The 18,728-nt window shown below is 59.1% G+C and overlaps 1 protein-coding gene across 1 annotated transcript in view; it reads left to right on the top strand.

Moving 5' to 3' along the window:
• Nucleotides 1-400: 400 nt before the first annotated feature.
• Nucleotides 401-18,728, top strand: part of KCNK9 (potassium two pore domain channel subfamily K member 9) — an 80,146-nt gene continuing 61,818 nt past the window's right edge. Inside the window, exon 1 of the mRNA XM_045978348.1 lies at nucleotides 401-696. Within this exon, the coding sequence (XP_045834304.1) occupies nucleotides 414-696 (283 nt within the window). The 5' untranslated portion in view covers nucleotides 401-413. The remainder of the gene's footprint in view (nucleotides 697-18,728) is intronic.

Consider the following 18,728-nt stretch of genomic DNA (forward strand, 5'->3'; position numbering starts at 1 on the left):
CGGGGCCGCCGTGCATGGCCCTGCGCAGTGGGGCGGGCTGCTTCGGCCGGGTCTGGCGCAGGGTGTCGGGGCTCCCGGACGCCTGGCCCCGGCGCTCGAGCAGCCTCCTGTGCCTGTCCGCCTTCTCGCCCGAGCCCGGGCCCGCGCCGCCCCTGCCCCGCCAGCCGCCTCGCGGTGGCGGCGGCTGTGGCGGCCCCGGCGGAGGGGGGCCCCCCCAGCCTCCCCGCCCCCCGCCTCCCCGCTGCTGCTGCTGCTGCTGCTGCTGCTGCTGCTGCTGCCGCCGCCGCTTACAACTTGGAGGCGGCGGCGGCGGCGGCGGAGGAGGCGGCGGCGGCCGCCGGGCGCTGCAGTGGGACGCGCGCGGCTGCGAGCCTGCGGGACATGCCCCCCGCGCCGGCTCCTTGCTGGCGGCCATGAAGAGGCAGAACGTGCGGACTCTGTCCCTCATCGTCTGCACCTTCACCTACCTGCTGGTGGGCGCCGCCGTCTTCGACGCCCTCGAGTCGGACCACGAGATGCGCGAGGAGGAGAAACTCAAAGCCGAGGAGATCCGGATCAAGGGGAAGTACAACATCAGCGCCGAGGACTACCGGCAGCTGGAGCTGGTGATCCTGCAGTCGGAGCCGCACCGCGCCGGCGTCCAGTGGAAATTCGCCGGCTCCTTCTACTTTGCCATCACGGTCATCACCACTATAGGTAAGGGCTGGGCGCGCCGCCGCCGGGCTCCCCGCGCCCCGGGAGGAGTCCGGGGAGGCGGCTGAGCGCGCGGCGCAGGGCTGGGTGCGGGGCGCCGAGGGTTAAACGCAGCCCGTCGCCGGGGAGCCCCTCCCGCCGCGCCCCCTCCTCTCTCCCGAGCCCCCGCCTCTCCTGCGCCTCCGAGCCTCTTCCCTCGCGGACCCCACCCGGAGCTGCGCTCCGCGCCGGTGTCTGGGCCGGGCGTGCGAGCCCCGAGCGAGCGTGCCGGAGCCTGGAGGGCGGAGGCGCCACTTTTGCGAAGAGAGTGGCGCGCTAAGAATAACCCCCGAGCAGACGCCCACCCACCCACCGCCCCAGCGCGGCTGGGCTGCGCGGGGTTCCGAGCCTTACACTTACTACCTCTCCGGGACTTGGAGAGGGCCGGCCTGGCTCCGCGGCACGGAGAGGGACTCCGGCGGCGGGGGGACCCTCGCAAGGCTCGTCTTGTCTGAGCCCAGATTTCAGCTTTCCTCCCTCCTGGCTCTTGGAATTCTGGAGCCTGGTCGTGCCAGGACCCCGGGGGTTGGGGGGTGGGGGGGAGAGTTTGTTCTCTGGTGATTGGGGTGGGGGGTGGCAGCCAGGTGAACCGCTCTGAGAGGGCCGTGGAGGGTGGGAGGAGGGCAGAACCTGTCCACCCCCAGGCCGCGCTGGTGGGGAAGGCAAGTGTGCCTGCTACCCAGAAACTGGGGAGGTTCAGCCCTGGTCGGGGGAGAGAGTCCAGTTGGTGCACCCCGGGGACTCCTGTGGCTCCCACTCCCCAGGGTGCTTCCACGGAGCAAAGCCTCTGAGAGGTGCCGAGGGCAGTGCCCCCACTGAGGTCAGGGGGTTTGGAGAGCCTGCTGGTGTGACACTTTGAGACCCTTGGGAACTGGATCAGGTCACTTCACCCCAGTGGATGTGGCAGTACGGAGGGTGGCGTCTCCGTGGTTTGCAACTTGCCCCCCCCCCGCACCCCCGCGGCATCCTCCTTCTGCACGGACGTCTCCGTGGACCTGTCAGGGCCACTGTGTTGGCTCCGGTGGCCTCTCTTCGGTGCCGGTCCAGTGTCCTGTGCCCCCTCGCTGTGAGAAGAGGCCTCCTCCTGCTCACACTTCTTGCCTCCCTCCGCCCTGAGTCCTCTGGACCTCCTTCTCTAATTTTCCCCTTGCTATTTTTCTTTGTCTGGAAAGCTCTGCCTGCTGAAAAAGCAGGATTGCTCAGTGCCATATGCAACAGGAAGCGCCAACACAGGACGGCCTGTCTCGGCTTCTTGGTGGAGAAGACTTTGTAGGGAGTCATCTTGTCTGAAATGTTTAATTCATTGGTGCAGGTTTTTATGTTTTTGGAAGGAAACCGCTCTTCTGTGGTCTACGTAACGAGCTCTGGGCCCGCCGGCCCCACGCGCTTGGCCCCCGCCACCAAAACGCAGGAAAGTCCTTCCTCCCCCATCCTGTGCTTCCAGCCTCTGAAAGGGCCAGGCAGTCGTCACCGTCATCCTTGTCTTCCAACTTGCGGCCCGAGCTGCGGCAGCAATGTCCGGGTGCACGTGGCGGTGATCCTGGGGGTACAGGGTCCCATTGGCTGTGAGCCCGAGGGTGAGAAATATGCCTCCAGCACTGACGGCCCTGGGGCAGAGACCCATCCCTCCCTGAACATGCCTTCAGTGATCTAGCCCCAAAGCAGGTGGCATCGGCGGGCACACCAGCCCCAGGACTGACATGAGCCCTTGAGACCCGTGGCTGGTCTCACGTGTCGAGCTCCAACAGCGAGGAGAGGACTGGAGGGAAAACCAAACCCCAAGATGCTCCCATTTACCTGGAAAAGGAAATCGGGAGACACAAAGTTCCCATCAGGGGGTGTTTAGTAATCCTTGTTGGTAGTTCCGGGCACGTGCTTCCAGCGCTCAAGGCTCCAAAGAGAAGAGTCAAGGAACATGTGGCCAGATGGAGGGCGTTAGTTCAGCAGGGCGCACGGGTGGGGCTCTTGTCGTCCAGGCCCAGAGGGGCACCTGACGGCTGTGGATCCTTCTCCCTTCCTTCCTTGACTTTCCACCCGAGTTTCTGGAAAGAAAGCTTGGAACACATATGTAAGGAGAAGGCAGAAAACACTGCCTTTACTCAGCTTCCCCGACCTGAGCTCGGAGCCCAGGGAGTTGGCTTGCAGCCCACCCAAGTCTGGTCACCCTGGAGGACCCAGACAGGTCATTTCTCTTTTCCCAGGGCAGTTTCCGCACCTGTGGAAGGAGCCGGGGACATTGCTCACCTGCCAGGTTGAAGCTGAGGACTGGTGGGCCCTGCGGTGCTTGCCACTGCCTGCAGGGCGCCGTGCGCACAGTAGGTGTGAATCCACGCTCCCCTACAGAGGCCAACGCGTGCCGGCTGCCTTAGGAAAATGTTTAGCAGGAGAGCTCAGATTTACAGGAAACAAAGCACCTTTCTAGCTAATTCTGTTTGTTTTCTTCTTTTTTAATATAAATGCAAATTAAGGTCCTCCTAGGCCAGAACAAAAACCAGCCCCAAGCCAGGCCCTCCGAGGAGCTGTCTCCTCTCGGACGGTGATATTAATGAGTCAGGTGAATCTTCACGGGTGTTCTTATTTGTAATCTAACCTTGAGCGGCTTCTCGAGCATGCTGCAACTTTGAGCCCCAGTCAGCGAGGCCCGCGGGCTCTGGTCGCACTCGTGGTCCATGAGTGGACTCCGCTTCTCGGAGGCAGTTATTAGCTCCCTCTCGGAAATGGATTTTAAAAACGATATAATTAGCACTTCGCACTGGATCCGTGGCCGCACCCCCCCGGGAGGCTGGGAAGGGAGAGCACGCCGGCCCCCCGCCCCGCTGTCAGGCACCGTGGGCGGAGGGAGGGGGACACGGGTCCAGCGGGCCCAGAAAGGGCACGCTCAGCACAGCCGGCCGTGGCTTCCAGGCGCTGTTCCTCTGAACCTGTGGCTTCTGACATTTGCAGCATTTGAACCCACCTGTGGGGCTGTGGCCCCTGTTGAAGGTGGGAGCACCCCCTCCCCCCCCACACACGCACTGCCATACCCAGGGCCTGGCTGGAATTCCTCTGTCCAGGGCAAAGTCCTAAGGGACCCCTGCGCCCCGGAGGCAAACCAGTAACCTTCCTAGAGGAGGTGCCCTGGGCCCCAGCGGCCCCAAGGCCAGCGCTCCTCTGACTGCAGAAGGGGATCTCCGTGACGCTTCTGTGTTGACTCGGACATCTGTGACCTCGGTTGTCACAGATGGAGAAGCCCCACTTAAGTTCACATCCCGTCTGCAGGGGACCGGAGGACCAAGGACACGGGTCTGAGTTGGGGGGGACGGAGGTGGGGAAGGAGATGGGGGTTTTTGGTTTTGGCTACAGTTTGGAGGAGCAGTGTCTCTCCGGGCCCTTGGGGAGCCTCCAAAGCCGGTCCAGTGGCCCCGGGGGCCCCCCGGGGTGACTGGCTCAGGAGGCAGGGTCTGCTGGCGGGGGGTGGGGCAGACTCTGGGAATAAGTTCTGGAGCTCCAGTAGGTTCCTTAAGGTCCCCTGCCCGCAGGAAGTGGGAGCCCAGAGGGGTACCTCCAAGCTCTCACTGGCACGTGGAAACTGAACGGGGCTTCCCCGTGGTGGAGAGCGGGTTCCGGGGTTTTCTGGCACTCCTGGGTGTAGTTTCCAATGCAGAGTTTACGCGCTCTCGCTGTGCGCCTGCCCCTGCCTTGTCTGCGTTGCCTCTGAGACTCTGGGGACAGGCTAGATGACAAGATAAGGCCTGGCCTTGAGGCAGGAGGGGAGCTGGAAACCCAGACTGCTGGTCGTGCTCCAGTGTGAGGAGGAGGGACAGCGGAACCCAGTTAACCCCTCTGCGCCCTGGGCGCGGGATGCCCCGCGGGAGTGCTCCCCCTGGGGAGGGCCCTTTGCGTCCTCCTGGCAGGTCCTCGCCCTCCAGGGAGCCTTGGCCTTCCCCTCTGCCACTTGCTGCCTCCCTGAGCTGTGCTCCTGTGCCTCCCCCTGTCAGCGCAGGGAGGGGGACCCCCGAAGAACTGTGTCTGGACCCCCACGCCCCCTGCATCTGCAGGCCCGGCCCAGGGTGGGGGTCCGACGACGGAACGCAAAGTGGACGCAGGCCCTGAGGGCCAGAGCAGGCTGGTGCCACAGGGAGCGGCTCACACACGTGTGCGCTCGCCTCCCTACAGCCCGCCGGGACCGTTGCCCCACTCGCTGGATGAGAAAACTGAGGTGCAGGTACAGCAGCACAGGGAGGCAGAGGGCCGGGAGCTCCGCGATGCCCTGTGGGCTCCCCCTGTGGCGCTGTCCCAGGAGCACAGGATGGGCCTGTGGAACGTTCCGTCTGCACCTTTCTGCCTCTCCCTGTCACGGCACCGCTCAGGAGATCTGTGGGGCGAGACCTGGCGCAGGGCCTGCTCAGGCACAAGGGGGGGCCTGGACCCGAGGGGTGGCGCGCCCTTGTTCCTTTCCGGTGTGGCCAATGTCCGTGGGCGGGAGCTCCTCCTCCTCCCCCAGGCCCTGCCTGGACCCGGCCTCGCACTGGCCCTCCGGTAAACACTGCCTATTTATAGTTGTGGCGGAGACCTGAGGTCCCTTCTGACTCCGGGGGACATGAAAGAGACGGCTGAAGTGTATGCGGGCTCCTAGGGAGTGCTCTGAGCAGGGAAGATGTCAGAGGAGACCCGGGTTCCAGCCAGTACCTGCTCTTCCCGGGGCAGCTCGGCCCGGGGGGTCAGAGCAGCAGCAGGAGGGGAAGCAGGCCTCAACGTGCAGCTCTCCTCCCCAGGCCCCTGGGCTCACACCTCCCTCCATCCACTCCCGGGCCCTCACTCCCTGGGTCCTCCAGGCACCTGTTTGCTGATGCTCTGTGCACCCTTGTGTGCTTACAGCCATGCTTCTGGACACTCCTCACCCCTCACTCATTCCCTCATTTACTGCTCTGAGCCTCCCTGTGTCCTCCGTTGTTCCCGGCCTGCTCACTCCTGCGCCACTCGGGTTTGCCCATCTCCCTCCCCGGGCTGGGCTTGGGGAGGAGGCATGTGGCCGTGGCCATGAGTGTGCCCGGGGCCCTCACCAGCATCTCCATCAGCGCGAGAGCCTTGACCCTGGGATCTCCAGGGTCTGCCAGCGCCATGTCCCTCTTCAGAAACTCTCAGCCGATCCAGGCACTTTTGACTTTTAAAAATGTTTATCGAGGGGCATCTGGGTGGCTCAGTGTGTTAAGCGTGCGACTCTTGGTTTCGGCTCTTATGATCTCAGGGTCATCGGGGGAGCCCCACGGCGGGCTCTATGCTCTGGGGGGGGTTTGCTTGGGACCCTCCCTTGCCCTCGACCTCGCCCCCTGCACACGCGCTGCCCCCCTTTCAAACAAATAAATGAAAATCTTTAAAAAATATTTATTAAACTATAACGTTCACACAGAAAAGTACACTTAAATGACAAGTGTATTGCTCAGGAATTCTTTTTTAAAATTTTTTTTAAATTTCAGGGTAGAATCCAGTGATTCATCAGATGCATATAATGCCCAGAGCTCATTCCGTCACGGGCCTCCTCCTCGCCATCCCCCGGTCTCCCCGTCTCTCCAACCTCCGTCCCCTCCAGCAACCCTCGTTTCTTCCCTAACTTACGGTTTGCCTCCCTGTTTTTGTTTTTTTCCCCCTCCCTTCCCCTATGTTCATCTGTTTTGTTTCTTAGATTTCACATATGAGTGAAACCCTATGCTGTGTGTCTTTTCCTGATTGACTTATTTTGCTCAGTGTCCTACTCTCTAGTCCCATCCACGTGGCTGCCAATGACAAGGTCTCATTCTTTTTGATGGCTCAGTAATATTCCCTCATACATGCATGGGGACACGTACGGCGATCTTGTTTCTCCATTCCTCTGTCGATGGATGGCTGGGCTCTGTCCACAGTTTGGCTGTTGTGGACCTTGATGCTCTAAATGTTGGGATACAAGTGACTCTTTGAATCAGTATTTTCGTATCCTTTGGATAAATACCTTGGTCGGAGGGTAGCTCCATTTAACTTTGAGGACCCTCCGTACTGCTTTCCAGAGGGGCTGCACCAGCTGGCATTCCCACCAACAGTGCCGGAGGTTCCCCTTTCTCCGCGTCCCCGCCAGCATCCGTCATTCCTGACTTGTTCGTTCCAGCCGGCCTGACCGGTGTGAGGTGGTGTCTCCCTGTGGTTCTGACCTGTATTTCCCTGATGCCGAGTGACGCTGTATTGCTCAGTAATTCTTACACACAAACCATGTCCTTGTCACCAGCACTCAGGTCAAGAAATAGGGTTACTAACCCCAGAACCTCCCTCGCCAGTCAGCTTCTTTTTGAATGTCTCTAGTGACAAGGAGCTCATTACCTCGCATGGAAGGCAGTGGTGTGTGTGTGTAGATGAATGATGAGGTTATCGCGTGCGGTTCGGGTGTGGTGGGGCACCATGTGGAGAAGGGGTGTGTGCCTGTCAGAGGGGTGTTCTTTCACAGGGTGACCAGTTTCTGTGATGGTCACGTGAAGAGGGCTGAGAAAATCTGTATTCAGATACTGGAAGTTGGGAGGCCAGGCCCAAAAGAGGAGAGGGAGCTCAGCCCATGCGTGTGGAGGTGCAGGTGGGTGGGGGAGGGTGTTGAGGTAGCCCAGGCTAGGACGGGCACAGGGAGCCCGGAGAGACAGGCCGCCTGCCCCAGGGACCTGCCCCTCTGAGCTGGAGCACACGCAGCCCCGCCCCCTGTTTCCACCAGCCTTGCCAGAGCCCCAGGAACTTGGGGCCGAGGGCGCCGGGTGGGCCAGGCTGATAAACAGGGGCAGTCCGCACTGTCGAGAGAGTCCCACGGGCAGCGGAATTTTGGGACATGACGTTCCGATGAGGATCCCCTTCACCCCGGGGACATGCTCCTCCATGCCAGCTTTGGGGGCTGGAGGCTTGGTGTTCATTTCATCAAGGGCTTTTGCTCGAGGACCCCTTTCCCTGCCTGTCCCAACCCCGGGATCTCTGCCTGTAGAAGGTTCTCCCTTTCCAGCTAAGGGCACCCAACCTGTAAGCTTATAGGTCTCCAAAGGAAGGGGTGAGCAAAGCTTGGTCGACCTTCTGTCCCTAACCGACTTCAGGGACTCGGAGGTCGTCCTAAGCCCCTGAGTTTCTCCCAGTCACCCCTCCATAAGCCTGGTCCTGCTCCTCTGAGCCATTTGGACCACCAGGGACTGCAGACCATCCCCCCCTGCCATTGTCAAGGTCCCGGTACTTCTTTTCAGGCGTGCTCGCGGTCGCCTTCCTGGGCAGCCCCTCCCTGGGCGGACAGGGCTGGAGCTTCTAGTTCGTGCGGACTTCTCTGTCCTCCTCAGCGGCAGGTTCTCCGTCCTTGCGCTGGTGTGAACACAGTACAGTCTCTGACATCGATCTCTGAACAAAAAAGCAGAATCCTGCACCGCGGACCCAGAGAAGAGGGGGTGGTTGGTAGGAGAATGGGCAGTGGCGGGAGAGAGAAGAAAATTCTGGAGCGAGCCCGAGTGTTGGCCTGGCCGGGCAGCGCGTCGTGAGCAGCTGTCGGCACCGAGCGTTCCCTGGACGGTCTTTCCAGGCTGGGGCCGCTGCCCCACCCCTGCTCCTGCCTGGGTTTTCGGGGGTCAGCCGGACCTCCAGCAGTGAGGAGACCTGCCCCGGGACATAGCCACCTGCACGGGCCAGCCCTGAACTGTCCTCGCCCTCCTCCTGTGCCCGGCCCTGCGAGGAGCCAGTGGGGGGCCCTGGTGAAGGGAGGGGTCAGACTAGAGGAGGGGACAGTGTGACCAGGGGCGGTGGCGGAGGTGGGGACACCTTTGGTGTGGCGGTGGGGATGCTGGCCTGGCACTCTGAGGCCGGGGAAGGCGAGTCTGTGCCGTACCTGTGGCCGCAGCCTCCCCGTCCAGGTGACCCTGCGTGCCTCCTGGGACTGAGCCCAGAGGGGCTTGGGGAACAGGCAGATCCTGGGGTCCTGTGGTCCCAGTCCTGGTCATGTCCCTTAGGCCTCAGCTCCGTCCTGTGTGAAGCGGAACCACAGAGCTTGGCGTGTGTTGCTGTGAACACCGAGCACACACCTGGGAAAGGCCTCCTGACCCGCACCTGGGGCTTTGGGTCCTTAGGGTGACATTCCGGCGGATGCCAACTGTCGTGTGCGCGACGCGGGGAAGTTGTCAGGTGCGGCCCACCACGCCCTTGGGGACATCTGTCTCCAGCACGGCCCGTGACGCTGACCCTGATCAGGGGTCTTGCCAGCTGCAGGAGGCTCTCAGCGTGGGGGGCCAGGCTCGTGGGCTTTCGGGGCCACAGTGTGCAAGCCCAGCGGTTCAATTTCCCCAGCCTGTCCCTGTCGAGAAAACGTGGCTTCCTGGGATGTCTGCCGCCACGACCGCCTTTGGGAAAGCCCATGGCTCCCATCTTCCCCTGCTGGTCGCCTGTCCCCTCTCGGGTCAGAGCCCGGTCCTCAGGCCAGGGCCGCTTCCAGGCCTCCAGTTCCTGCCGTGTCTGCCCAGGTCAGAGCTCTGGCCTGCTTCCTGCAAGCTGTGCTTTCCTCCCCCGGCTGTCCTTCCCCGGCTTGGACAGAGGTTTGTCGCTCTGCCCCCAGCCTGCTGCAGCCCGCCCTCCCGGGACACCTCGCCGTTCCGGGACACCTCGCCGTCCCGGGACACCTCGCCGTCCCGGGACACCTCGCTCATGGCGCCCTAGTTTTGTGTCTGTGCCAAAGCATCCCGGGTAGACTCCTGAGCCCCCAGGGCAGGACTGGGCTCGGGGTCCCCAGAAGGTGTTCAGGGCAGGCTTGCTAGACCCTGAGCCACACCCCTGGCTCCTGAAGGCAGGACGACTTAGGGCTGAGTGGCTCAGGGCTCCATCTTCCCACTTGGTTACGTGCCTGGGGGCCCCTGGGCAGATGCAGGTCGGAGGCGGCCTCAGCCTTTTGAACTCGAGCTCTTGGTTTTGATGGAAGACGGCGGGGCAGGGGCCCATCTTGCCACATGGGGAGCGTCCCACTCCTCAAGGCTTCGGTGTGTGATGTCGGTCTCCAGCACCACCAGTAGTGATAGGCCCGCGGGAGTAAGCTGGACGCCCGGTGAGAAGAGACGACTGTCTGCGAAATGGCCTTTGGCCATCCCTGGGACCCTGCCCGGGCTCTCCCCTCCACGCAGCCTGGCACAGGGTGCTCTCAAGGTGCTGAGACTGTCCTCGTGTCTGTCCCCTGGCCACCGGTCAGAAGGTGAGAGTGAGTGCTTGGGCTGTGCTGGCTCTGTGCACCTGAAAGCCACTTGGTCCTCGAAAGGGTTGGTTGATGGACCGTCCGATGGAATGTCGGGAACAAGACATCGTGTCAGGGCCCTGGATGGTAGTAAGTGTGTGGAGCCAGTGGCCGTGGGGTCTTGGGGTCCTGTCGACCATTCGTCCGCGGTGTGGAGCGCAGGCATGCATCTGGGGTGCTGTGAGTTCCAGGGCTGGGTGAGGCCTGCCGGGGAGGAGGGGCAGAGGCTGGCGGCCAGCAGCCAGCGGGGGAGCCGTGCACGTGGAGGCGGTGGCTGCCGCCCTGCCGCGGTCGTGCCCCGGGCCCCCAGAGTCCCCTGTGTTTGTGCACCTGCCCCTCCTGCCGCCCCGGCCACATCTTCGAGCCCAGGAGGAGCTGGGTGAAATGACTCTGCTGGTCACTCTCGGAGGCCCCGTCAGGCACTGCTCTGGCTGTGTCCCCGCCTCTGTGGGCCAGAGACGGTGACTTCTTGGGGGCCACAATGAGGATGCTGGGGTGAGCGCAGCAGAGGGCATGGAACCGTGAGGAGGGCCCAGCTCCGGCGTGTCGTGCACTGGGTTCTGACCCCCGCTCCCCAGGTGACCTTGGGCGGCCTTCGCCCTGCCCACCGTCCACCTTGGGGCTGGGTGCTTCTCGGCAGTCAGGGCTCCTGTGGACTGTCGGATGTTCGGCCGCATCCCTGCCTCCGCTGACTCGCGCCCGGTGACACCCGCCACCAGCTGTGACAGACAGAATTGTCTTTGACGTGGCCCCACAGCCCCCCGCCTGGGGACTTCTCTTCACTGACCTCCTCTGCGGGATTGGAGGAGAAGCTGCCTCCTGCTGATCGTGGAGCGTGGGGGCCGAGGGGCGTGTATGCGAGTGTGTCTGCGTGTCCATATGTGCATGTGTGTGTGTGTGCGTGTGTGCGTGTGCGTGTCTGATCATGTGATCACGTCTCATTCACATGTGTGTGCCGGAAAGGGAGCGCCTTCCCTCGGCTCAGAGGAGGACACGCAGGGAGGCCAGGGCAGTTGTGGGGTTTCTCAAGGGAGGGAGACTGGCAGGGAGAGCTCCGGTGGGGCTGAGGTGAGCCGGCTCACGTGGGGTGTGGGGAGCCACTCGGGGACTGCGGTGAGTGTCACTCGGGTAGGGGTGAGTCACTCAAGTGGTACTGGCGTGAGTCACGCAGGTGGGACTGTGGTGAGTCACTCAGGGGGATTGGGGGGAGTCACTCAGGTAAAGTTTGGGGAAGTTACTCAGGTGGAATTGGGGTGAGTCATTTGGGGGTAGGGGTGAGTCACTCAGGTGCGATGGGGGGAGTTACTCAGATGGAATTGGGGGGAGTCACTCAGGTGTCGGGGATCACCCCTGGTGGACCCCTGGCTTCCACCCCTCAAGCGGAAGCCGAAGGCAGCATGTGGTGGGGGACCGCGGCCCTTGTTGCAGCTGGGTTATGTGGCTCTGGGTCTGTCTGGAGACAGTGCTGGACTCCGTGGCCTGCCGGGTGGTACTGGGGCTTTGTGTCTCTTAGAGTTGGTGCGAGAATCGTGCTGCTGACATGGGCCATCCTGGGCTTTGGGCCACATGTCTTGTGTGGGGCCCAGGAGAGGGCCGGGCTCCAGGATGCTGCGGGGGACTGGGGAGATGTCCCTGCAGGGTCTGGTTGTTAGGACGGGGCTCCCAGCGAGGGTGCCGTTTCTGGAAGCTCACAGATTGGGCGCCCTGAGCACTGAGGAGCTCTGGCAGTGGTCAGAACGGGTCTCTCGTGGATTAGGGACAGGGTGCAGGCCAGAGGGACGCAGACCGTGGCAGAGTGGATACGGGTGTGGGTTGATTCACAGAAAAGCTCCCACGTCACTGAACACTGGTAAGCAATGGCAAAACATATTTTATGAAGCGTGGGGGAAGGCCCCAGAACTCCCCTGTGGGTCTGTGGTCATGTACAAAATGGCTTTAATGTTTCATGTTCACATGCTCGTCGTTGCCCACACATGCCCACTGTTTTTTTCACTTTATCAGAATGAATGCAGTAGAGATTGTGTTCAGTTGCCTGCAGCAGAAAACCCAGTTAATGGCGACTTGACCGGACAACAGTATCATCTTCCTCAGTTAAGGCGTCTGGGCCAGGTAGATGGGCTGGTAGGCGGCTCCGTGGTGTCCTCAGAGACTCCAGCTCCTACTGACGTTCTGCTCAGCCACCTCAGCTTGGCTTTTGTCCTCAGGCCAGTGCCTCATGGTTCCAAGATGGCTGCATCACCACCACCAGCATCTCCTCCAACATCCTCCTGGGAGCGAGAAGCCAAAGAACAAATGAGAAAGGCAGGTACCATGTAGGCTTTCTCCTATCTAAAGAGCTTTCCTGGATGGCCCACCCAAGGTTTCTGCTCACACCTCCTTGGCTAAGACTGAGTCTCATGACCAATCTTAGCTACAGGGGAGTCTGGAAAACAGGGCACGTTGTTCTCAAACCCCACTGGGGTTCTGATGGTGAGGAAGGAGTGGAAGGGGTGCTGGTGGGCACCCACAGTGTCTGTCGCGGAGGCCTCGTGGTTCCGAGCCCTTTCCTTCCTAAGTTTACGTCCAGCTTTGCCTTGTGTTTCTGCCGTCTTAAGGGAGATTTATTTTTACAGTTCTGCATCCTCTGAAGGAATGTACTGTTGTCTCTTTACTCCCTGTTTATAGCAATGGAATGTACCTGTTTTATTTTCATTTTTTGGTGGTTATAGGTAGTGCTTTCCCGAACATCTGTGTGTGTGTGTGTGTGTGTGTGTGTGTGTGTGTGTGTGTGTGTTTGTGCATGTGTGATTCTGCTGAGATCTTACTTGAGGGTTTGGCGGTGGTGGGATCCCCAGGTCAGGGGGCACTCATGTTCTTACTGTTTCAGAAGGTTTTCGTAGTAGTCTCTGTGTAGCCTGGACCAGGTTGTTCAGGGTTTGAAGGCTGGTGTCCACTGCGTGTTGTCCCAGACATGGCGGGTCCCAGGGCATCCGTGGCTGCATTTGTAGATCTGGAACCTACAATCTTCTGAACACCGTGGAACACGGCAGGAGAAGACGAGTCCCTGGACTGGGGTCTGGCCTGGGGACGGGAAGTTCTGTGTGGTCAGTCCGGTCTGGCCTGTTGGCATGGTCACTGGAACCCTGAGCAGAGGATCAGCCCCAGTGGGGAGGAGTGCCTTCTGTGATTGATTAGTCATGTCTGCCCTGGGGATAGAATGGACCACAGTAGCATGCTTGGTACGTCCTGGCCCGTCCTGGCCCTGTGAAAGGGAGGACTTCAGAGATGGAAGGCTTTCCCACCGCTGTGCCCAGAGTGCCGGCCATCACTGTGGCTGGCTCTGTGGATGTTGCTTGTCGCTGGGATGTCTGCTTTACAAGGCAGATTCCCATCCTCTACCATCTTCCATCCACATAATGACCCTGTGACACAGGTAGGGTTGAGAATTAACCCCGTTGTGCTGATGAGGGTCACAGAGGTCCAGGGACTCGCCCAAGGTGACACAGTGGAGTTGGGACTTGAACTCAGGTTGTGGGTCCTGAAACCCTGCATTCTTGCTGTCCCACCCCTGCCTTCCCTCTGTGTTCCCAGATCACGGGCTGGGGACAGGAAAGTCAGCCTCGGTGATTGTCGTCTGATACGAGGACTCAGAGGCTATCTGGTCCCGCCCTTTTCGGATGGGATGAATCCATGGCTGAACCCTCTAGCGACAGGGAGCTCACCACTTCCCTAAATTAGTAGGGAAAGGCAGATGTGACGTCAACGTTCAAACAAACAAGAGGCCCAAGATCTCCCATCTGCTTGTTCTGGTTGTGCCCACCAGAACCTCTCTTCTCTTGCCTCAACAATCGTGATCAGTCGCGGGTTGTCTAGAGGGTTCTGGTTCCTTACAGACACCATCTCAATGAGTCCCGTCCTCTCAGCAACCACATCAGTTAGACACTTTCACACATTCCCATTTTAAGCTGATGTGGAAGATCAGGGAGGTTAAGCAACGTGCCCAAGGTCACACGGCTCCGCGGTGGCGGGGGCAGGGCTGAGACCCAGGCAGTCTGACCTCAGAGTCTGTGCTTGAAACAGTATTGTTTTATGCTGCTGCTGGCGACCTTCTGTATCAGTTAGCTAGTGACGCGTAACAAATCACCCACCACTGCGGGGGCTTGAAAAAACAGCCATTCGTTACTGCTCACGGTCTGGCTCAGCTGGGTGTTTTTTGTCACCGCTGGACTGCAGGCTGACTGGGACAGCTCCCTTCACCGCCACTGTGCATTTTCCTCTTGCAGACGGCAGAGGCACACGAGGGCAGGGAAAGCAGGTGCGGTCGTTCCTGCCACGCCCCCACTGTGACTGTCATTTCACCCACATGCCTTTGGCTGCAGCAAGTCACAGGAGTCCAAGGGCAGCTGGTGTACCTGCCCCCGAGGAGGCTGGGTTGGGCGTATGGTCTGCTCATCCTGCCGGCTGACCACGAGCCCACCACACCCCTGGCCAACCCCTCCCTGCTGTCTGTAATCACCTGCCTGGTACGGCGGAGAGAGCATGGCTTAGGGCTCTAATCTGGGTTCGAATGGTGCCCACGTCACAGCTCTAAGCTGACGTGCTCTTTTCTCATCTGTCAAGTAGACGGCATACCGTCTCTCTCTGTGGGGAGCAGCTCAGCTGCCGTGACAAAGCACCATGGACTGGGGGCTGAAGCAACAGAAACTTGATGTCTCCCAGCTCTGGAGTGCAGAAGTCAGAGGTCAAGGTGTTTGCAGTGTAGGTTCCTTCTGAGGCCATTCTCCCTGGCATGTAGATGGCGTGTTCTCCCCGTGTCTGCCCGTGGTCGTCTCTGTGCATGCCTCGTCCTCCCCTCCTCCTCTTACAAGGACATCAGTCACTTTGGAGGGGGGCCCCACATATGACCTCAGTTTACCTTGACGCCTTCTGTAAAGAGCCATCTCCAAATACAGTCACATTCTGACATCCCGGCAGTAGGATTTCAGCATAAGAATTTGGGGGGATGTAGCCCAGCCCATCACCCACTCCTGGGCTGAACATTAAGTGCTAAAAAATGGAGATGAAAGAATCTCATCCAGGGCCTCCCTGGAGCAGTGGCTCTGCAGAGGTTGGTCCTGTGCTGTGTCACGTGTAGGAGTAGGAGCCTGTCTCATGGTCCTGGAGATTGTGTGGCCCCAACATATTAATTAGTCTGTTGTTGCTCTCAAAATCTGCTTGTATGTTGGGTGAAAAGGCCACAGTGGTAGCGTGGAGCCAGGGAAGGCTGTGTCATCAGGAGACCTGAGCTCAGATGCCTGTCCCCCACTTACTGGCAGGGGAGACACGCAAGCCCTGTGCCTGGTCCCAGCCTCAGTGTCCCCGAATGCAGACTCGGAGTGCTCCTGCCCCCTTCAGCATGTCTGGGGCTGGGATACACAAAGACTCCCATGCTTCTCTTAAACTAGATCGTCATTGGATTTTTAAGCAGGTAGTGTGCGGTACTTCCGTAACCCACACACATGCATGGTTGTGGTACGTTTTTGGTGTGATCGTCTTATGATGGTTCTCTATAAGAAACAAGTCCTTATCTTTTGGAGATAAACACTGAAACACTTAGAGATGGAATGCAGGGTCTGGGATTGGCTTCAAAAAAATCTGAATTGCAGGAGAAGTTGGGGTGCCTGGGTTTGGGTCGAACAGGATTGGCCATGAGCTAATTACGGAAGCTCAGCTCTTTGTACCTGGGAGCCTGTTACACTGTTTTCTTGCTTTGGTATGTATTTGAAAATGTGCACAGTGAAAACTCCAAACACTTGAACAGAACGCAGGGTAGGAGTAACGGTGCCCGGTCAGGTCCCGCCCCTCGGCCCCGCTCCCGGGAGGGGGCAGCTGCCAGCAGCTTGCTGTGCAGAAGAGGATGCCGCACTTCCTTGGCTCCCACGCCGGCCCTGGCCTGCTCACAAGCTTTCTTTGGCCCGTACATTGCCTGAAAATATTTGGAATTAGTTGCCGACACGTATTGATCTTTTAAAAGAGCCAGCTGTTGTTTTAGTTGTTACTTAGGTTGTCTGTCTTCCTCGTTGTTGCGGCTGCACTGTGAAACACCTATTTTAGCTTCTTGAGGTAGAATTCTCTTTCCTCATCTTGAAGCACCGAGCATTACTAAGCTGGTTTTTTTTTTTTTTTAAGTAAATGCATTAAAGGCTACACATGTTCCTCTTTGTGCTGCCATGGCTGTCTCCCATCGATCTGTTATGGGCACTTACTTGTAAAGAATTCACCAGAGAGCGTATTTTTTTTCTTTAATCCGAGAATTAGTTGACGTGTGCTGTTTTAATATTTTGCACTTTGATGGATGCATATTTTTGTCAGCACAGCGATTACAGACGTGAACTTTGTGGCCAGGCTGCCTCGCTGTTATACCTGCCGTGGCCATTTGCTAGCTCTATGACCTTGGGTGTGAAATGTAACCTCTCCGTGCCTTGGCTTTTGCCATCTGTAAAAGGGGGATAGTAGTGGTAATGACCATAGACGCAGCTATCAAGTTTGTCAGGATGTCGACGTGAGCTGTTGTGGTCACACATTTAAAAGAGCTCACGGTCTTCGGACATTCACTATCTGGGGACGCATTTCTGATGTACAGCTTCTACATTTCAAAATTTATTGGACTTCTTCCTTGGAATAAAAGGATTACTTTTGGTAAAGTTCCATGGGTTTTGGAAAAGAACATCTATCTCCCCAGTGTGCATACAGTTCTCCCTAAACCAAAAAAAAATCAGACTTGCTTATTATGTTATTCAGATCCTTTTCAGGGGTAGAAAACGAGCGAACGCTGGCTAAGTCAGCCTGGGTGCAGGTTGGGTGACGCACACAGAGGGTTTTAAAGGATCACTGTTTTGTGGCCCTTCATGCCCGGAGTGGTACCTGTGCTCCAGGCGGGTCCTCACAGCCCCACCTTCATCAGGGTCCCACGCGGTCCTCTGGTGCCCTTGCTTCCACGGCCAGGCCCCACTGGCGTCCACCCTGTGCCCAGGTTTATGGTCACTTGATTTACCATCATTATGGAGGCCTCCGTAATTTTGGAGGGACGTCTGTCAGTTTCTCCTTTAGCACTTGGACTTGGGGTTTGCTCAAGTCCCCTTGTGTTTCTGGAATTTTAGTTTCATGGATTTCGAAGCTCAGACGTAGGAAGGTTCGTGTTTGCTCTTTTTTTTTTTTTTAAGATTTTATTTATTTATTTGACACAGAGAGAGAGAGACCACAAGCAGCCAGAGAGGCAGGCAGCGGGGGGGTGGGGGGGGGAAGAAGGCTCCCCGCTGAGTAGAGAGCCTGATGCAGGGCTTGATCCCAGGACCCTGAGATCATGACCTGAGCCGAAGGCAGAAGCTTTAACCCACTGAGCCACCCAAGTGTCCCTGTTTGCTCTTTCTTCTTGGTGGAGAAGCTTTACAAAGCAAGCTTTCTTTATCGTTTTTGATACTTCTTCCTGTACGTTCTTCCTTATCCTGAGCTTACATCCATGCCTGATGGCTTTCGTTAACATTTGTGACATCGATGTCCGTGGTTTTAGCTTCTACTTGATACTTTCTCTTCAGGAAGATCGAGGCATGGCTTATAACAAAAGGCGTAAAGAGAAGGTATAAAGCCAGGTCAGAAATCTGGTGTGTGTGTGAGAGATTCGTACACAGTAGCCCTCAGCATGGCTCTGAGCGAAGCTCGTATGTGTTTGGGGCTTCCGAGGAGAAGGACAGAAGGAGAGCCTGTCACACGCTGGGAGCAGAAGACCGTGTTCTCGTGCCTTCCCTGAGGGCTGGCCCAGTGACGTGCTGGGGTCGGGAGCATCCAGAGAGTTCCTGCGGAGGCATGGCTGGGCTGGAGGCCCCCAGAGGGTGTGGAGTGCCCGGGGGTGTCTGGCTGGACCGTCCAGTGAGCGGCCGTGCTCGCCCCGGGGTCCGCTTTCTGGGGCCGTGGGTGCCCAGGGTCCTTTGACTTCCCCCCTCCATCTTCCTTGTGTCATGTGTGGTCATGCTGGTGGCATTGTCTCTGTTCCAAGCGGTTGAAGAAGGATGGGACAACGGGCAGAGGGCCTGTGACTGCTGAGGTTGCTCTCTGAGCACATTATCCTGGAAGCCTCCAGCAACTTCTGCTTCTACTCACCGGCCAGGGTGGGTCTCAGGGCCACACCTCATAAGGGGTGAGGCCTTGAGCCCCATCTCACACCTGCCTGCAGGCCCTGGGGGAGGTGGAGCCTGGATCCTGGGTGGAAGGGACCTCCTGGCCTCCTGTTCAGTGGCCCTGCAGATTCTGCGCCCACGCCCGCCATGGCAGGGCCAACCCTCTGCGCCCTCAGCCATGGCCGGCGGCTGCACGTCCTGATGGGGATAGGTGACCTGGTGCCTCCTGGTCAGTGGCAAGCCCGCAGGGCGATCTGCTGTCCCCTGTGTGTGCTTTCTTTCCTGCTGTAGGAAGGGAGCCTGCAGGCCGGGTTGGTTCTGGTTCTCCTGCTGCTGCAGACACGGGTCTCGGTGGCTTTATTTGGCATCCCTGGGTTCCTCAAGAATCCCTTGTCGGAGGAATCGGCAGAGAAGATGGGGCTGACATGGGAAACGCTTTCACAGGGAGCACCCCCCCACCCGCCCCGAGTGAGAAGGGCAAGGCTGTAGGGGTGAGCGGGAGGGAGCTGCCTGGTTTCCAGACTCCAGCTCCCCACCCTCTGCCGGGGGACTCGGTCACTGGCAGGACATCGTTCTCCGTGTCAGAAGCATTTCTTCCCGTGCCCAGTGGCGACCTTGCAAGGAGGGGGTGT

Source organism: Meles meles, chromosome 1 (assembly GCF_922984935.1).
Source record: "Meles meles chromosome 1, mMelMel3.1 paternal haplotype, whole genome shotgun sequence".
Classification (NCBI taxonomy): Eukaryota; Metazoa; Chordata; class Mammalia; order Carnivora; family Mustelidae; genus Meles; species Meles meles.